This window comes from Diadema antillarum, unplaced genomic scaffold, assembly GCF_040938485.1.
Source record: "Diadema antillarum isolate AM-2024a unplaced genomic scaffold, OU_Dant_1.0 seq00000652_RagTag, whole genome shotgun sequence".
Lineage (NCBI taxonomy): Eukaryota > Metazoa > Echinodermata > Echinoidea > Diadematoida > Diadematidae > Diadema > Diadema antillarum.
This window is the reverse complement of record NW_027271565.1, coordinates 1-16,403: the sequence shown is the minus strand read 5'-3', so window position 1 is coordinate 16,403 and position 16,403 is coordinate 1. Positions and strand designations below refer to the sequence as shown.

Below are 16,403 nucleotides of genomic sequence, written 5' to 3'. Positions count from 1 at the left end.
TGTGCCACTGGTGGAAAATCTTTAACTTATTTCAATTTGTCATTGTCTCTCAGTTCAATATTTGGTGGTGAAACCAAAAGAGCATGCAGTATTTTAAGTTAATTTACATTTAATTTAATTTTACAATTAATACATATATATATATATAAAATATATAAATATATAAATATAAATGTATATTATATATATATATATATATATATATATATATATATATAAAGTAAGCGTAATATGTGAAATGGACGTTTATTCAAATGATAAAAGATATAGGAATTGTAAGTTAAAAAATAGGCCATACCAAAAGAAGTCATGGAACTGTGTCAAAGCAAAGCATTGCTTTTTTTTCTCCGTAATCAACACCTGTAGTATATTACATTCATATTGATGTGTATTTTTGTGTATGTGTCCTTGTAAAAGATACCCCCTCGCTGTGATTATATCTATCATGTCTGTGTTTATTTTGTTTTTATGTTAGTTTCACTTTCCTATGTTTTTTTATGTGATCTTTACGTGAGAATTATGTATATTTGAATGTAGTGAATATCTGGATGACATACGTAAGAAACATGTGAGAGGTTTTTTTTTTCGGTGTTTTCTATGCCATGGAAAATCTCGATTTCATCAAGACGAGATTTCACAGTTACGGCACTCATTCAAAAATCTTCTTTAGCAAATCTAGATTAATCAGAATCACATTCATTGTGTTCTCTTCCTGTTCCAGAGGAATAAAGATGGCGGATTTGAAAAAGCTGCGCAGTGGAAGAGAGTCGAATTATGGCGCCCTCGTCGAGGATGAGTCTCCAAGAGAGAGTCCGGAGAATCCGTTGAACATGGAGCGCCAGAGCAGACTGCGCGGTGCGCGCAACAGACTCCTCTTCGCTATGACTCTCTGCATTTTACTACTGTTGGCTGAAGTCGTGGGTATGTTCGTCAGGATGTCCGTTGACTCTTTTAACTTGGTCAAAATACATTTTAAACGTTAATTGAAACATTTCGCTTTTTACGACGCATTTTTAACGACCCTTTCACTGATCATGGATAGTTCTTAATTGTCAGTTTCTCTTGCTTTTGCCTGCAATTGAATTTAATTGTTTGCACCTAAAAAAACAAACAAACAAAAAAATCTCAAAACCTTGTTTGTTTACTTGCTTTCTAGCAGTCTTTGAGGTGAGTTTCGGGAAACAAAAAATGCAGTGTAGGCCTATAATTTAGTGCATTCATACAGATTATTATAGAAATACGAGAAAATCGCTTTATTCTGTGACTCGGGCAGGCTCTATAAAAGACAGATTTTACGGGAAATGATAATATTTTGAAATGTCCTTTCCTATAAAAGACAGATTTTACGGGAAATGATAATATTTTGAAATGTCCTTTCCTTCTTGTCAAATGATATGAGAAGGGATTGTCTGAATGGTTAATATCAAGTTTTGTTTACCGTGTACTTCCAAGATGCTTTGAAAATACTTTTTTTTTGTTTTTATACCCCTCTCTTCGCAAGACTTAATTATTTTGATGGTCTTATTTTACATACATTACAAAATCAATGGAAGATCCGAGATTCATTTCAAAGTTAGAAGATTCGAGTCCATTTTCATCATAGTATTATCTATCTTGCCCTCAAATATATTTCTGGTATAATTTCTACGGGTGCACGTCACGAGACCGACACCCATGAGTCATACAGCCTTCGAGTCATACAGCTCACGAGTCATACAGCCCATGAGTTACACAGCTCACGAGTCATACAGCTCATCAGTTCGACACTAAGCTAACAAGGCCCACGAGACCGATACATTAAAGGGACATTCCAGACGATTTTCATAATTTCACATCATGTAGTATATAAATCAACAGCTCCATGTATAGATTTGTGGAATTTATTGTGTCTCTTGCGCAGAGAAACAATACTTTGAAAAACCTTAAACAAATTACACTGAACAAGGATGATGACATAGGAGGTTCACATATTTCAAAAATGTAGCAGTGTAATTCCAATACAATACCGCTTGCTTGCGAGTTCACCTGTGTATAATCTATGCATGCCTTCTTCTTTTGTTCTGCTTCCTTGAGCCCCAACTCATGCATTCTTATGGTGACTCTGCCACGTCATCATCCTTGTTCATTGCAATTTGGTCTAAACTTTGAAATTGTTTTCATTCTTCACCCCAATTATCACAAATTCTGAAACTCTGTCCTCAGTATAACTAATTTATAGTTGTTGAAATGTACAAAATCTGAAAATCATCCGGAGGTCTCCTTTAAGCCCCGCGTTGTATCTGTCGAACTCGTAGGCTGTTTTCACCTAGTGTCGATGTCATGGGCTTTATTTGCGTAGTGTCGAACTCATGGGCTGTATGACTCATGGACCTGTTTTCAATGTCGAACTCGTGGGATGTATGACTCGTCGGTGTTGGTCTAGTGGATATATCCATATTTCACCCACGTTGCTTTTCAGTTGGTTCCTCCAGTTTTTGTAGTTGTTTTTGTTTTATTAATCAGGATTGTTTTGTGAGACTGGCTTTAAAGTTGCATTATCATACTAACCATGTGCATGTAACATTGAAGAGTTCCTTTCCAAAGGTGCTAAATCAACTTTTGATGGTAAGGGGAAAAAAAGCTTTTTTTTTCCTTCAAGTGTTTCTGAGAGTTTTCATGCAATGATTATGGTCCATAGTATCCCATCATACGATGAAGAAAAGATGTCTTAAAGTTTTGGAACAAAACAGATATGGATTTAGCACCTTTTGGAACCAAACTCATTTTTCATTGCCTGATTTCGCCATATTCTCACAAGAATGTCTACTTTTTGAAGAGGTTACTGTGTGGGACCGCTAAAGATGAATACATTTCTGTTGAAAAGTCCAAACTGATGGCACATGGATTAAGCCTCTTGGGAAAGGAACTCTTCGTATACGTGGATATAAGTACTTTCCGGAGTGTAGTCCCTCGACAAAAAAAAAACCACAAATGTATTCGTGAACATGAAAAAAGTGAACAAAAAGTGAACCAATCATGAAAATTGAACTTGCATTTGAACCTTTATAGCAAATTGTCACAAAACGAAGAATAATATGTAATCTTTAAAAGTACACTCTTTAGTACATACTAGAATGTTAAAAAAAAGTCAGTGGGACCATCTTTCTAAAATTGGACTTTCAGCTGTTAAAGTTTTGTTTGGGTTTCGTGTTTTTTTTTTTTTTTGTTATTCTGAAAATCACCTTGCACAGTTGTTTGTTTAAACGTGAATAATCATCCATATTGTAAGCTAATATAGACAGTGTATCTCCTTGATTTCTGGTGAAAAAAAAGCAATGCTCTTGTTCCACTTCACAAGTTTTAGGCTGAATCAATCTCATCCTTTCTTTCCGAATCAGGAATAAGGTTATCAAACTAAATCTGTGTTTACCTTCTTTCTGTATCAATGTGTTTTTAAGCGGTATATTCATTTGGTTGTTGTTTTTAGGTATCAAGAATGAAGTTAAAGTAAAAAAAAAAAATCTGGATCTGCTTTTCTTTTACATGTCCTTCGTTGGGGATTTCATTTTCTAAGTTAAGTGATAAATTTGCAAAAGAAAATACAATAGTACATGTATGTACATTCTTCTGCTTTTCACTTTGTCTGTATAGCCAGTTACTTTGAAATAGCATGAATTTAATTCTAACTCTGCATTAAAAAAAGTGTATTTGATGACTTGTGTGGTGACGTGTGATGCGTAGATCTGCCTAAATATTAAAAGCCTAATTTCTTTTTACTGTTGGTAGCGGTTTGTCCAAACAAATGGGCCCCATGGATATGATGGAAGATCAGCATTGTCAAGTTGATAAAGCTAAATATAAGCAATTCATATAGTTGTATTCATTGTCTTATCGGGAACATAATACTATTGCTACTGCTACTACTACTACTACTACTACTACTACTACTATTACTACTACTACCACTACTACTACTTCTGCTGCTCTTACTACTACTGCTACTACTTCTACTTCTACTACCACTACTACTAATGCCACAACTACTTTTACTTCTACTACTGCTGTTACTAATACTACTACTTCTACTACTGTTCCTACTACTACTTCCACTACTACTTCTACGTCTAGTTCTACTACTGCTGCTATGTTATCTGCTACTTCAACTTCTTATATTACTACTACTACTTTCAACTCAAATCTGCATATTCTTTTGTCAATAACTCTACCACTTTCTTTCTCTCTCCTTTTATTTATCTTTGTCTTTGAAGGTATATGATGTCTATCTGTCTCTGTACCCATCTATTTTTCTATCTAAATTCATTTGACTACCTAACTGTACGTATTTTGTATCAATCAACTCACGTATTCAATCATCGAGCCTCCTAATCATCTTCGCGCCGTCTCTTCCCTAGGGAGTATACTGTCCGGTAGCCTAGCCGTGCTGGCCGACGCGGGGCATCTCTTGACGGATGTTGCTACATACGCCATCAGCCTGATCTCGATTTGGCTGGCCAAGAGACCTACCTCTGAAAAATTCACCTACGGCTGGCTACGGGCGGGTAAGAAGGTGTTGCCTGCTTATTTTCTGTCGGCGGCGTGCGGCGCTGCGCCGGGGGAAAAGCATCGCTATTTCGAACAAATGCAACATCGATGGTATTTGATGGAATTGAAATAGGCGTTTTACTATCACATTGGACATAGCTACCACCAGTCCTCTAATGCCATGAATACTGATGACATAATGTAACAATATAAACATTACAGTGAAATTTATGTCACTAGAGCCTATACTAATCTAACCTCTTAGGGTCAATGTTCAATTCGGAAAATTTGCATACGTATAGATGAATTGCAAAGAGGTCCTTAAAGGTGTTAACAATTGTATAGTTGGTTTCCCTTAAACATTGATTGTCATACTTTGTAATGTATATATGCTTATGATTGAATTTTTTTGATTTGCTTTGTGTTATGTTTTGTTGCAAGAAAAATGAGAATGAAATAGATGAAATGAAATGAAATGAAATGAACTCAGTTGATTCTATAACAAAGCGGTTGAACGTATAATAGACCTGGTAGATGGAACAATGCTATGCTTTTCTCCACTTGCGGAATGTGTGGATGTACATTTCACAGTATCTCATTTTCTCTTGACATTATGTACAAGTATGTTGCTAAATATGTTTGTACGTGGCCCTCGTAGTCTTAGTGACCAAGTCAGGACTATTTCATTTGTATATATGGTACTTCACTTTCATATCATTGCAAAACATTTATCATTAACATGAAACAAGCATGAAACTTATTTATTTCAATCGAAAATTATATCTGATATAATTATTGTAATGACAATGTATGGCTTTGAAAGAGACATACAGACACTTAATAACTCCATTATCATGATTAAACCAAGTATGTCTAAACTATGCCTGATTAGTCACTTACTTAAGTGAACAAAGGACTAGGAAGGTTTCCAAAAAATTTTGAGAAAACAACTTTTCACAAAGAAAATACAGCTCCATTAAAAAGGTGTGAGCCACTTTCCCCCACTACAGCCTCCGTTCATCTCTTTTTCATCCGATTTGGGGATGGTTTTTGTTGCTGTTGTTGTTGTTTTGCTTATATATAGTGGTGTTTATAATAATGTGTATACACTTTTTTGTATATGTACTAGCTTTAACATTTCCTTGATACTTTATATTATAACGTTCAATGTTCAAACGCTAAGATAAATAATGTACTCGGTCACCTGTGAGGGTGATCGGAAGAAAAAAACGAAAACGCAGACTTTGATAGCAGTTTTGATAACAGGTTTGATAACAGTTATAGTCCCTCATTGTTTTGAGTTGAAATATAGACCTGCATTATTACGCATCTTTTTCGCAGTCTATGGAGTTTTTAATACAACACTTGATTGCTATTTGAATCGATCACTCATCAAAGCAAGTCATGCAGCGTGAAAAATTTCGGTACTTTTGGTACAAATGTATGATTAGCCATTATGTAGATTTGCTTCATTTTTATATCGAAATATAATTTCAATTCACTTTGATGAATATTTTCACTTTTTCTCCGCAGAGGTTCTAGGCGCCCTGTTTTCAGTCATTCTTTCGCTTGGACTAGCTGTAGTTCTCACATACTTTGCTGTGAAAAGGATCATAGAAAAGGATTATGATATCGACGGGGAGGTGATGCTCATTATCAGCGTCATTAACTTTGTGGGAAATATTATGTAAGTATATCGGTTCCTTCCTATCACCACGAAATGTGAAATGAAATAGTGTCTTTGTGTTTTCTGTTTTCGTCCTAATCGTTTATTTCTCTGGTCTGGTGTAAACTCAATGTGTTTTTCAGTCACTTTGTATTTATACTTCTGTCTACCCATACATGATTACATTTTCGTTTGGGTTTTTAGGGGAAAGCATATTGCAAGCTCTGCTTTTTAGCTTCCCCTCTATTTTCAACATTACACCGTAAATAGCATATAAATACGTTAGTTTATTTCTTCCTCAATTCATTGTGTTTATAGACTTACTGGGAATATTTGTTTTTATTTTTACATCTTTTTTTCTCGTGCTATGTTTGCACATTGGCAATCTTTGTTGAAAGTGAAATAAACGAAACGAAACGGATATTCCAACGAATCGCCAGATATATCACGTCTTTGGTATTTTGACAGATATGACAATTTACAATCATTTGCCATGAGGAACAGTGTATATCTGCTCCCAAAACAGAGCATAAACGCTAAAATTATGAATTGATCGAAATCATGTTCATGCTGCGAACTTATTCAATCAGTGTCACTTTATTTTAACGACTTTGTTATTTTGATATTCCAAGTGATTAGCCCCTGCCCAAATTCTCCTATGAGAAAAGATTTATCTTAAGGGTCTGTTACCATGGTTACTGTTTGTGCGTCTGGGTGTGTGTTTGGTATGTGTACATTTTCGTGTGAGTATGATTGTGTTGTGTTTGTTTGCGTATTTGCTATGCGTTTGAAATTTAAGACCCCATAACACACCGTCAGTGCCATTATAACAACTGAAGCGAAACTTGACGTTTCCTGCTTGGGCGTACAACGTGCAGGGAAATGGGAGGGGTGGGGTGGAGGGGGCGTACGTCGACTGTACATTATCCATTAGCCATGCCACTACACAAACCTGCGTGCTGATTAAAGCGATCAGAACGACACGATGTCCTCACTTGACGTGTGAATCATGGAGGAGATATGGCAAAGTAGCCTTTATGACGCGCGTCTTATTTACAGCACTATGGATAATTCAGTAGATACAGCCATTAATGGTAATTAGGTAAAAAGAGAATCCCCTTCAGTTCCCGTGCAGCTCGCGTACTCAATTCGTGTAGAACGGGAAGTGAGAACTTATTCATATCGCGCATGCGCAGTCATATTTCACAATGACGATATCTCCGCGATAGGAAGGGCGTTTCCATGGATACGGTAGCAAACAAGCTTCGGGATGAGTTTCAGGAAAGGTTACGGTATCTTGTGATTGTAATGACAACAATGAGGATCCTTCACTTTTATTATTATTCCAAGTTCTATGCTGGGTCTCTCCTTTCCTCAGATATTCGTTTCATATAAATAGGGTCTATAATGATATGATATCCTTGAGGGATCTTTCAAATTAAGCCGCCAATATAACCACATAAGAAAATCATAAAATATCGACAAACTGTCCAAACAGGAACAAACTATGCACCGTACACGAAACAGCAATATTTTCACATTTTTGGTATGGGATTTTCAGAGATGATTCAAGCATTCTTTTAGTAAAACACAAGTTTCAAGAGGGAGTCACCGCAAGAAAAAAATATTCAAGATTTTTTTTTCTGGTTTTATTGACGAATTCCAAACAGTCTATAATTACCCGAATTCTATCTCCTTATCTTCTGGACATGCTCCTTTGAAACTTAAAGACTGTCAACTAGATTGATTGATTGTTTCATCTTTCTTCTCATTTTCCTTTGCTTCTATCTATCAATCTGATCCATGTCTGTCTGTTTGTCTGTCAATCCGTCTGGCTGTCAATGACAGTCAGATTCTTCAGCTACAGTGCGGTCTGTGTTGCTTTGAATCTATGGAAGGAGAAGGGCGTAGCGGCCTCCACCACGCCAACGGTCACGGCCATAGTCACGGCCCGCTAACGGCCGAGGGAGCTGAAGACCACATGAACGTCCGAGCCGCCTGCCTTCACATCTTGGGTGATTCCCTCTTCGGGTTTGGTCTCCTCATTGGCTCACTTATCATCTACTTACAGGTCCGTCCTTGGAAAAAAAAAAAACTCCCACTGTTTTTATTTAAATTGTTTTGTTCTGCTTTACTCTTTGCTTTCATGTGTATTTTTTTAATCATTCACTGAGCATGTTGAAGATTTTACTAATTTGTGTGATCGAGTCCATGGGCGGGGATGTTTTTCATTCATTTCATAGCTCTTTAAACAATGACTAAATGTCGTTCTCTTTCTCTGTATATTCGTCGAATTTCTTGTGATATCTTGAACTTTTCTAAATCACTGTTCCCAAAGGTAAATGAACCTTAAAGACCTCTGGGATTTTGGACATGACATCACTTTAAGGGATGGTATAGTTTTGGTTGAGACCTAACTTCAGGTTTCTAACATTTTTGGTGAGATAATGAGAAATCTCTTATGAAATATGAAAGAGCCTGTAATTCCATGAGGAATTTAATGTTTATTTGATGAAAATTGGTTTCGAAATGGCTGAGATATTCAAAACAGAGCGATCCTAATATAGTGTGAGACCCACCTTTTATTACGATCGCTTTGTTGTCCTCCCCCCCCCCCCCCCGAACGAGTTCGAGCAGGGGACTATGAAACGGGCTCCGTACGTGTGTGTGTCCGTGTGTCCGTGTGTCCGTCCGTGTGTCCGTGTGTGCGTCCGTGTGTGATCAAAATGTTCAATTTGCTACTTCTTTGTCATTAATGAGCCGATTTTGATTCTGTTTGCTTTATATGAGAGCACTACATGGGAGCTTTGAAACTTCTACACAGAATTTCAGTTGTGACCTTTGACCTTGACCTTTGACCTATATTGTACATTTTGCTACAAAATGCTACTCCTTCGCCATTTCTAACCCGATTTCGATTCCGTTTGCTTTATGTGATGGCACTAGTTGAGGGCTTCAAAACTTCTACACAGAATTTTGACCTTTGACTTCTTTGACCTTTGACCTTGATTTTTTGACCTGTATTGTACATTTTGCTACAAAATGCTACTCCTTCGCCATTTCTAACCCGATTTCGATTCCGTTTGCTTTATGTGATGGCACTAGGTGAGGTCTTCAAAACTTGTACACAGAATTTTGACCGTTGACTTCTTTGACCTTTGACCTTGATTTTTGACCTATATTGTACATTAGCTACAAAATGCTACTCCTTCGCCATTTCTAACCCGATTTCGATTCCGTTTGCTTTATGTGATGGCACTAAGTGAGGGCTTCAAAACTTGTACACAGAATTTTGACCTTTGACTTCTTTGACCTTTGACCTTGATTTTTGACCTGTATTGTACATTTTGCTACAAAATGCTACTCCTTCGCCATTTCTAACCCGATTTCGATTCCGTTTGCTTTATGTGATGGCACTAGGTGAGGGCTTCAAAACTTGTACACAGAATTTTGACCTTTGACTTCTTTGACCTTTGACCTTGATTTTTGACCTATAATGTACATTGCATGGCTACAAAATGCTACTCAATTCATTTTTTTTCAATTCAATGTTTTATTTCATTTTTCGACAAAAAAGATATGAACATCACTTTTTTGATAACAGAACATTTCTAACCCGATTTCGATTCCGTTTGCTTTATGTGATGGCACTAGGTGAGGGCTTCAAAACTTGTACACAGAATTTTGACCTTTGACTTCTGTGACCTTTGACCTTGATTTTTGACCTGTATTGTACATTTTGCTACAAAATGCTACTTCCGGCGGGGACATATATTACGCACCGCGTAATTTCTACTTTTCCTTGTTTCACTTGTTTTTGGATGCTTCAGCCATTCCAAACCCGAATTTTATCAAATAAACTCCTCTTAAAATGGTATGCTCTGTACTATTTCATAAGTGTTTTCTAGGTATCTCACAAACAAAAGTTAAAAGCCCAATTCTCATCTTCACCAATAGTGTACCATCCCTTTAACTGATAATCCGACAACTTAACCAAAAAAAAAATTGAGATACAAGATCTTGCTACCCCCACGACCTATGTTCTTTCACTGTAACATTAGTGATAAATTCAGAAGGCAAACTGTTCCAAAGACAATGACATACGGCTTCAATATTTTTTTTTTTTAGTGACTGCAACAGTCTGAACTGTTTGGCATACATTTATGTTGCCTTTATCTGAAATACCAGAGCAGAAAGTCGTGCCACAGATGATCAGTAGTCCTATAATTTGTGCGATATTTCATGTACTGCTTAGTTTTACGCGTCTCATTAATATCATTTACAAAGTGCTTTCATTAACCGCTGATTTTGGCACATCCTGTGTCCAAACATGTTGATACTTTTTATCTTCTAATGAGCCCGAAGACTCGATGAATACCAGCGATAAACTGCAAATATATTTATTTTTTTTTTGGATGCAACATGAACCAACTTTAGATAGTAAAGTTTTACCACGAAGGGTGATTTCGTTGTTTTAAAAACGATGTGATTTCTTAATGATTATTCTCTCATCCCCAAATAGCCAACTTTGAAGATTGTGGATCCGATACTTACAATTATATTCGGCGTCATCGTACTGTTTACACTCATCGGCATTGTCAGAGATAGTACGAACATTTTAATGGAAGGTAAGAAAATATAGCACTAAAATCCTCCAGATTACTCCTTTTCTCTCTTTATTCCTTCTCTCTCTTTCCTATAATTCGCAAGATCTCTTTGTTTTCTGCAAGCCAAGGCCGCTGAATTGAATAACGTCGATAGACGATATATATATGTGGATACCTCATTATAAAGAAAGCAAAATCAACCGAGATGAAAGCAAAAATTTACAAAAAAAAAAAAATCGTTCTGATAGTGTCAGATAACTGTTTACAGTGGTCAGATTATTGCAGTATTTCAGTGATCAGAGAGAATACTTACGTTTACTTTTAAAAAGTGCACTTGGGCTTTATCATGTTTTTGTACGCTTTACAATGCGTTGTATTCGGTTTCGATTCTTTTTCATTCAAATTATGTTGCATGAAATCAGTATAGGTCTTGGTAAAGCACTGATTCAAACTGCCTTTGTGACTTCTTGTGGCTCTTTGTGTAAAAAGAAAAATACTGTTTTTCTGAATTTTGTGTATTCAACAAATTGCAAATAATGGTAGTGATGTCTAACCACAACGAAAGGTCATATCATGTAAGCTCTCTGTGGTAGAAAACTTGTAGGATAACTATAAATTGCAGGTTCTTTGACTCTGAATTAGCTCAAGAGATTTGGTATATACACTTATTGTAGTAGCTCCATGCACGTATGCATGAATATTACATGTTTTCTATTAAAGGGAAACCACGACATATAGACTTTGATGACGTCAGACGCAGGTTGGTTGAGATCGATGGCGTAGAGGGCGTACACTCTCTTCGCATCTGGTCCATGACATCCGACATTCAGTTGGTCACCGTTCACCTTGTACTTGGTACGTTGGCAACATAGTCCTTTCTTTCTTGATTTGTGTGTGTGTGTATATATATATATATATATATATCATGTTAATGAAAAAATGAAAAGTATGGCATATGTTAAAAAAGAAGATGATTCAGCAGCACAAGTGTTTGTGTAATGAAACAGATAGACTGGCTTGATGAAGTTGATCAAGATAGATTTTTTCTGAGATTCATGCAAAATTTTGTCAATTGTGTATATAGTATAATTTGCAAACAAAAAACAACAAAATATATTACACTGTACGTTAAAAGTAAAAATGTGATTTAGCAACACAAGTGGAAAGAACACAGTTGGTTTTAATGTGATCCTGCATCACAAAACCAACATAAGGTCGCCGGATATGATTTTTTATTCAAGGGCAGACTCTAAGCTTTAAAATTATGTTAAACTCAATTCTAATGGATTCTCCTAACCTATCTAAACATTGAAAAGAAAACATTTACTCTGGGGAAAACAAAAAGGTTATTAAGAAAAGAGACTCTAAAGTAAGAGATCTATTCCAGCGATTAATCTTACCAAGCTGTGCTAGATGTGTAATGGATGGGACAAAAAACAGGCTGTAAATCTCCGCAGCAACAACAATAACGTGTTATTATCAAATTAATCTGAAATTCCTCATCCTCTATTAGCACATTCTTTCAATGATTATAGTACCAACTTTCAAAGCAGTAGCTTTATCCTTTCAAAAGTTACTAGAGTCGAAAGGGAAGAATTTGTAAAGGGTTTTTAAGAAATCAAAAGTTGCCTCTAAAACCTACCTGATCTCACTATTTTATCTACAAAAAAAAAAGTTTTTAAAAAACTGCTGACAACAACCTTACAAACTTTTCCATGTGTTTTATCATCCTAAACATGATAGGAATAATATATAGTAAGAATAACTCTTTCAGAAAATATGAAAAAGTCGAGATTAATTTGGCCGACCCTTTTCACCTTTTTGAGTCCTCACGTAAAATCAAGAGTTGCGACTTTTTGTTCAATTTGTTTTTCAAGTAAGTGGACTTTGACAGATAGAGAACAACAACAAATATAATAGCTGATAGTTTCGACTCAAATAAACTCTCTATATTTTTGCCCTTGTAACAAGATAATTAGGTTGGATTTTATGTAGTATCGATGTCGTCAGCTTGCCTTTCCATTCAGTATCTGGTTCTTACGTTTCCGTTCTTCCTGGACAGTTTCTTATTGTTCTTGTTTTTTGCTTGTTTGTTTCCTTGTCGATATGTACAGCTCGGCTTTACGACGGACAACCCGTGCAAGTATCCAAAATTTTACCCGACGCCCGGCACATTCTTGAGACCAAGTTCAATCTAATCCACTCCACGATTCAGATTGAGACGGCAGACAACGGGGTGGACTTTCTATGTGCGCGATCGGGTTGAGCGTTCAGTAGATAACTATACACCCATAGATTATTGTTCCAGGAGACCGACTTCCAACCCTGGAAAGGGCAAGGCCGATTTATTGTCATTTTCTGTCAGACAAACTACTCCTTTATACTCGCTGCACTACCACCACCACCACCAAAAAAAGAAAGAAAACAAAAAACAAAAAAAAAAAAACCTTCTTTGTTCTGGGTGTTGATACGTCTTTGTCAAAACCCCGCCCGCTTTAGTAAATATTGCATGAGAAGAGTGGTTTCAAGAGACTAGTCAAGCCACCAGTGAAAACAAAGACCCTTCAGTGGCGGATCCAGGGGAATCGCACTGGGCACGCACCCTCTCCATTTTATGTTTTGTTAAATCAAGAGAAATAAAAAGAAAAAAATGGGGGAGAGTTGCGTGCGCCCCCCCCCCCCCCCCTTTAATTTTGTAAAGGCGCCCCCTCTTCATGGAATTCCTGGATCCGCCCCTGCCCTTGAAACAGCAGTGGCGGATCCAGGTGGGAGACGAATAAAGAAATTTTAAAAAAATGGGGAGGGGTGCGTGCGCCCCCCCCCCCCTTTAATTTTGTAAAGACGCCTCCCCTTTACGGAATTCCTATAGTCATTGCAAAGGCAGCTCGCAATGTGAGCACACGCACATAGGGAGCAGTGGACTCACACACACAGTGCACGAGAGGCGCGCTCCGACCCGATCGCTGTGTGCCTGCGAGTAAACTGTTCGCTGTGCGCGAGTCCATATGCGAGCTGACTTTGCAAAAGGCTACGGAATTCCTGGATCCGCTCCTGAACTGAGAGGTTACCCACTGTGACTGGAGAGCCGAGAAAATGTGCTAACGACTGGAAACGTGCAAACATCTCACCGGAAAATGTGCAAACAACGGATAATGTGCAACGGTATTGCGGTGAAGATATTTGCAAATCTCAATTATGTCCTCAACAGCAAATGTGCAAACACGACGTCGTGAAATGTATCTCTTCTGGTTCTACAGAAAAGGATTTCATATAAAAAAATAATGATTAGTCATGTTAGTGTAGTGGTTTAGGTCCATCCCCTCCCCCTCCAATCCCCCTCCCTGCCCCCCCCCCCCCCAAAAAAAAGGATGGTTAAGATACCCATTGAACAAATTGTGATTTTGGTGTGATGTGGGTTAGGCTTTCTCGCCGTCTTTATAGGGAAATTCCAGTGCAGTTGGAAAAGGAGTACAATTTTCGTAGCACATAAGCGAAAATTTAATCAAAATCTGACAGAAATGAAGGAAGTTATGACATTTTGAAGTTCCGATAATTATTCAGAAAACATTTCGTGCGCAGCCATTATATATTGCAAATAGTAAAGTGATGATGTTATCCCCTCAGAACTTGCCGCGTATAGTTTGTACATAAATTGAAATTCCCAGTTTGTCATTCAAACGCAATTACGTTATTATACAAAGGATGCACAGGATAGAGTGCGTTAGTGGAGATGTAGCGCACTCGAGGGTATTTACAATTGTGAAACATGCACTACATTGTAAATACCCGAGAGTAAGCTGCATCTCCACTAACGCCACGAAATAATCCTGTCCATCATTTGTTTTATAAAATGGGTCGAAAACTAACACTGTAACAGCATTTTTCACGTACCTTTGTGGGCCCAAACATTTACGCACGTCGCACTCGGAAATCCCGCACATATAAGTACTGTACGTATAAGAGTACGTACGCCACACATGTTATGCATGCACACAAGAAAGCCCGGCGGGCAGCCCGAACTAGAAGTTGTTTACAGGATTGCCAGCGCGTATAGTAGCGCGCGACGCACTTGTAACAACTGATTAGCCATGTCTACACCTATCCAAAAACTTGTAGTTATACTAACTACGAGCGCAAAAATGCGTTCCCCTAACCACGACAAAACTTCGATGCCGTTCACACCTACATGCAGTTAGCAAAACCTCGAGGTAAAGATAACTACGATAGAAAATAAAGGGCGCCTAGTTTGCCCATAGGGTTGCGCGCTATTGTGGAAAAAACTGAGCGTCGTGGTTAACAAAACTCCGTTCACATCTGTCATAGTTTAAGCGCGCTGCCACAGCGCGCTTAAACTACGCGCTTAAACCACGACAACACCCTAAGAAATCTTGTGGTGTTGTCGTGGTGTCTTCGCCTTAAGGTTTTGTCGTGGTTTTCTAAACTACATGCGTCTACATCTACGCTAACTTGGAGTTTAGTGCCTCGTAGTTTACAAAACCTCGAGGTTTAGAAAACCTTAAGGTAAAGGGACCTAGGTGTGAACCTCACTATTGAGTGTCATGGGCGTCACCAGGGGGGGTGCGTTGGGTGCGAACGCACCCCCCTTCAGATCCTTAAAAAAAAAAAAAAAAAAAAAAAAAAAAAAAAAAAAAAAATCAGTCTGCGAGCGACCTCAACGCCGGACGCTAAATAATTACTCTTTTCTATTTGGGGGGGGGGGGGGGGGGGGTATTTTGCACCAGGGACACACACACACACACACACACACACACACACACATACACACACACACACAAAATCAATTCGCACCCCTGGTTCTGGCAGCACTGATTTTATACATATCTATTAGAATTCTACAGTGTTTACTATTTATATCGACCGTACTGTACATCCGTACGATACAGAGCACTTATACACGTTTGCATGTACGTGTGCTACTTACAAGTATGTAGGGTCTATGTACGTTACTTCTGACCAATCCATATTGCCAGCCCAAGAGCGAGCCTTAGCCTCATTAAAAAAAGATGGAAAAAAATGGAGGGGCAAGCATATCATTTTGCCCAACCCCCCCCCCCCCCTCCATAATTCCAGAGACGAGAAGATTTTCTTATCTTTTTTTTTGACAGAAAAACAAAAAGTTACCCCCATAAAAATATTGGAGGGGCAAGCATATTTCAATTTTGCACCCCCCCCCTAATTAATAATTCCCGAAATGAGAAGATTTTTTTTTGTTAGAATTCATGAAATCTGTCCAATTATTTCACCCAAAAGCAGTGGCGTAACTATACGGAGGGGGGGGGGGGGGGGGGTGCGCCCCCTCCCAATCCGCTGGTAAAAAAAATAAGACTTACCGAAATAGTAATTCAAGTGTTAGTAAACTGCTTTTGAATGAAAGGGTGATCAAGAAATAAGGTATTTTTCTATGATTTCTTTTAACCATAATTAGATAGGTATATAGTGTGAAACATTGTTCAAAAAGCCCGGACCCGACAAAAGATTGTGATTCAGCGTGATTCCTGGTTGGCATTCTGCATGTAAGCAGGATGTGCGCAGTGTACTCAGTACATCCGAACGAAGAGTCGCTACAATGTTGCGCAATGTGATGTAGA

At 37.8% G+C, this 16,403-nt stretch overlaps 1 protein-coding gene across 1 annotated transcript; it reads left to right on the top strand.

Moving 5' to 3' along the window:
• Positions 1 to 731: 731 nt before the first annotated feature.
• LOC139736549 (proton-coupled zinc antiporter SLC30A2-like) lies at positions 732 to 13,060 on the top strand. Its single transcript, XM_071647299.1, has 7 exons — positions 732 to 921; positions 4,392 to 4,538; positions 6,055 to 6,208; positions 8,036 to 8,258; positions 10,710 to 10,815; positions 11,515 to 11,649; positions 12,909 to 13,060. Exons 1-7 carry the CDS (start codon positions 732 to 734, stop codon positions 13,058 to 13,060), a joined length of 1,107 nt encoding a protein of 368 aa, XP_071503400.1.
• Positions 13,061 to 16,403: the final 3,343 nt, after the last annotated feature.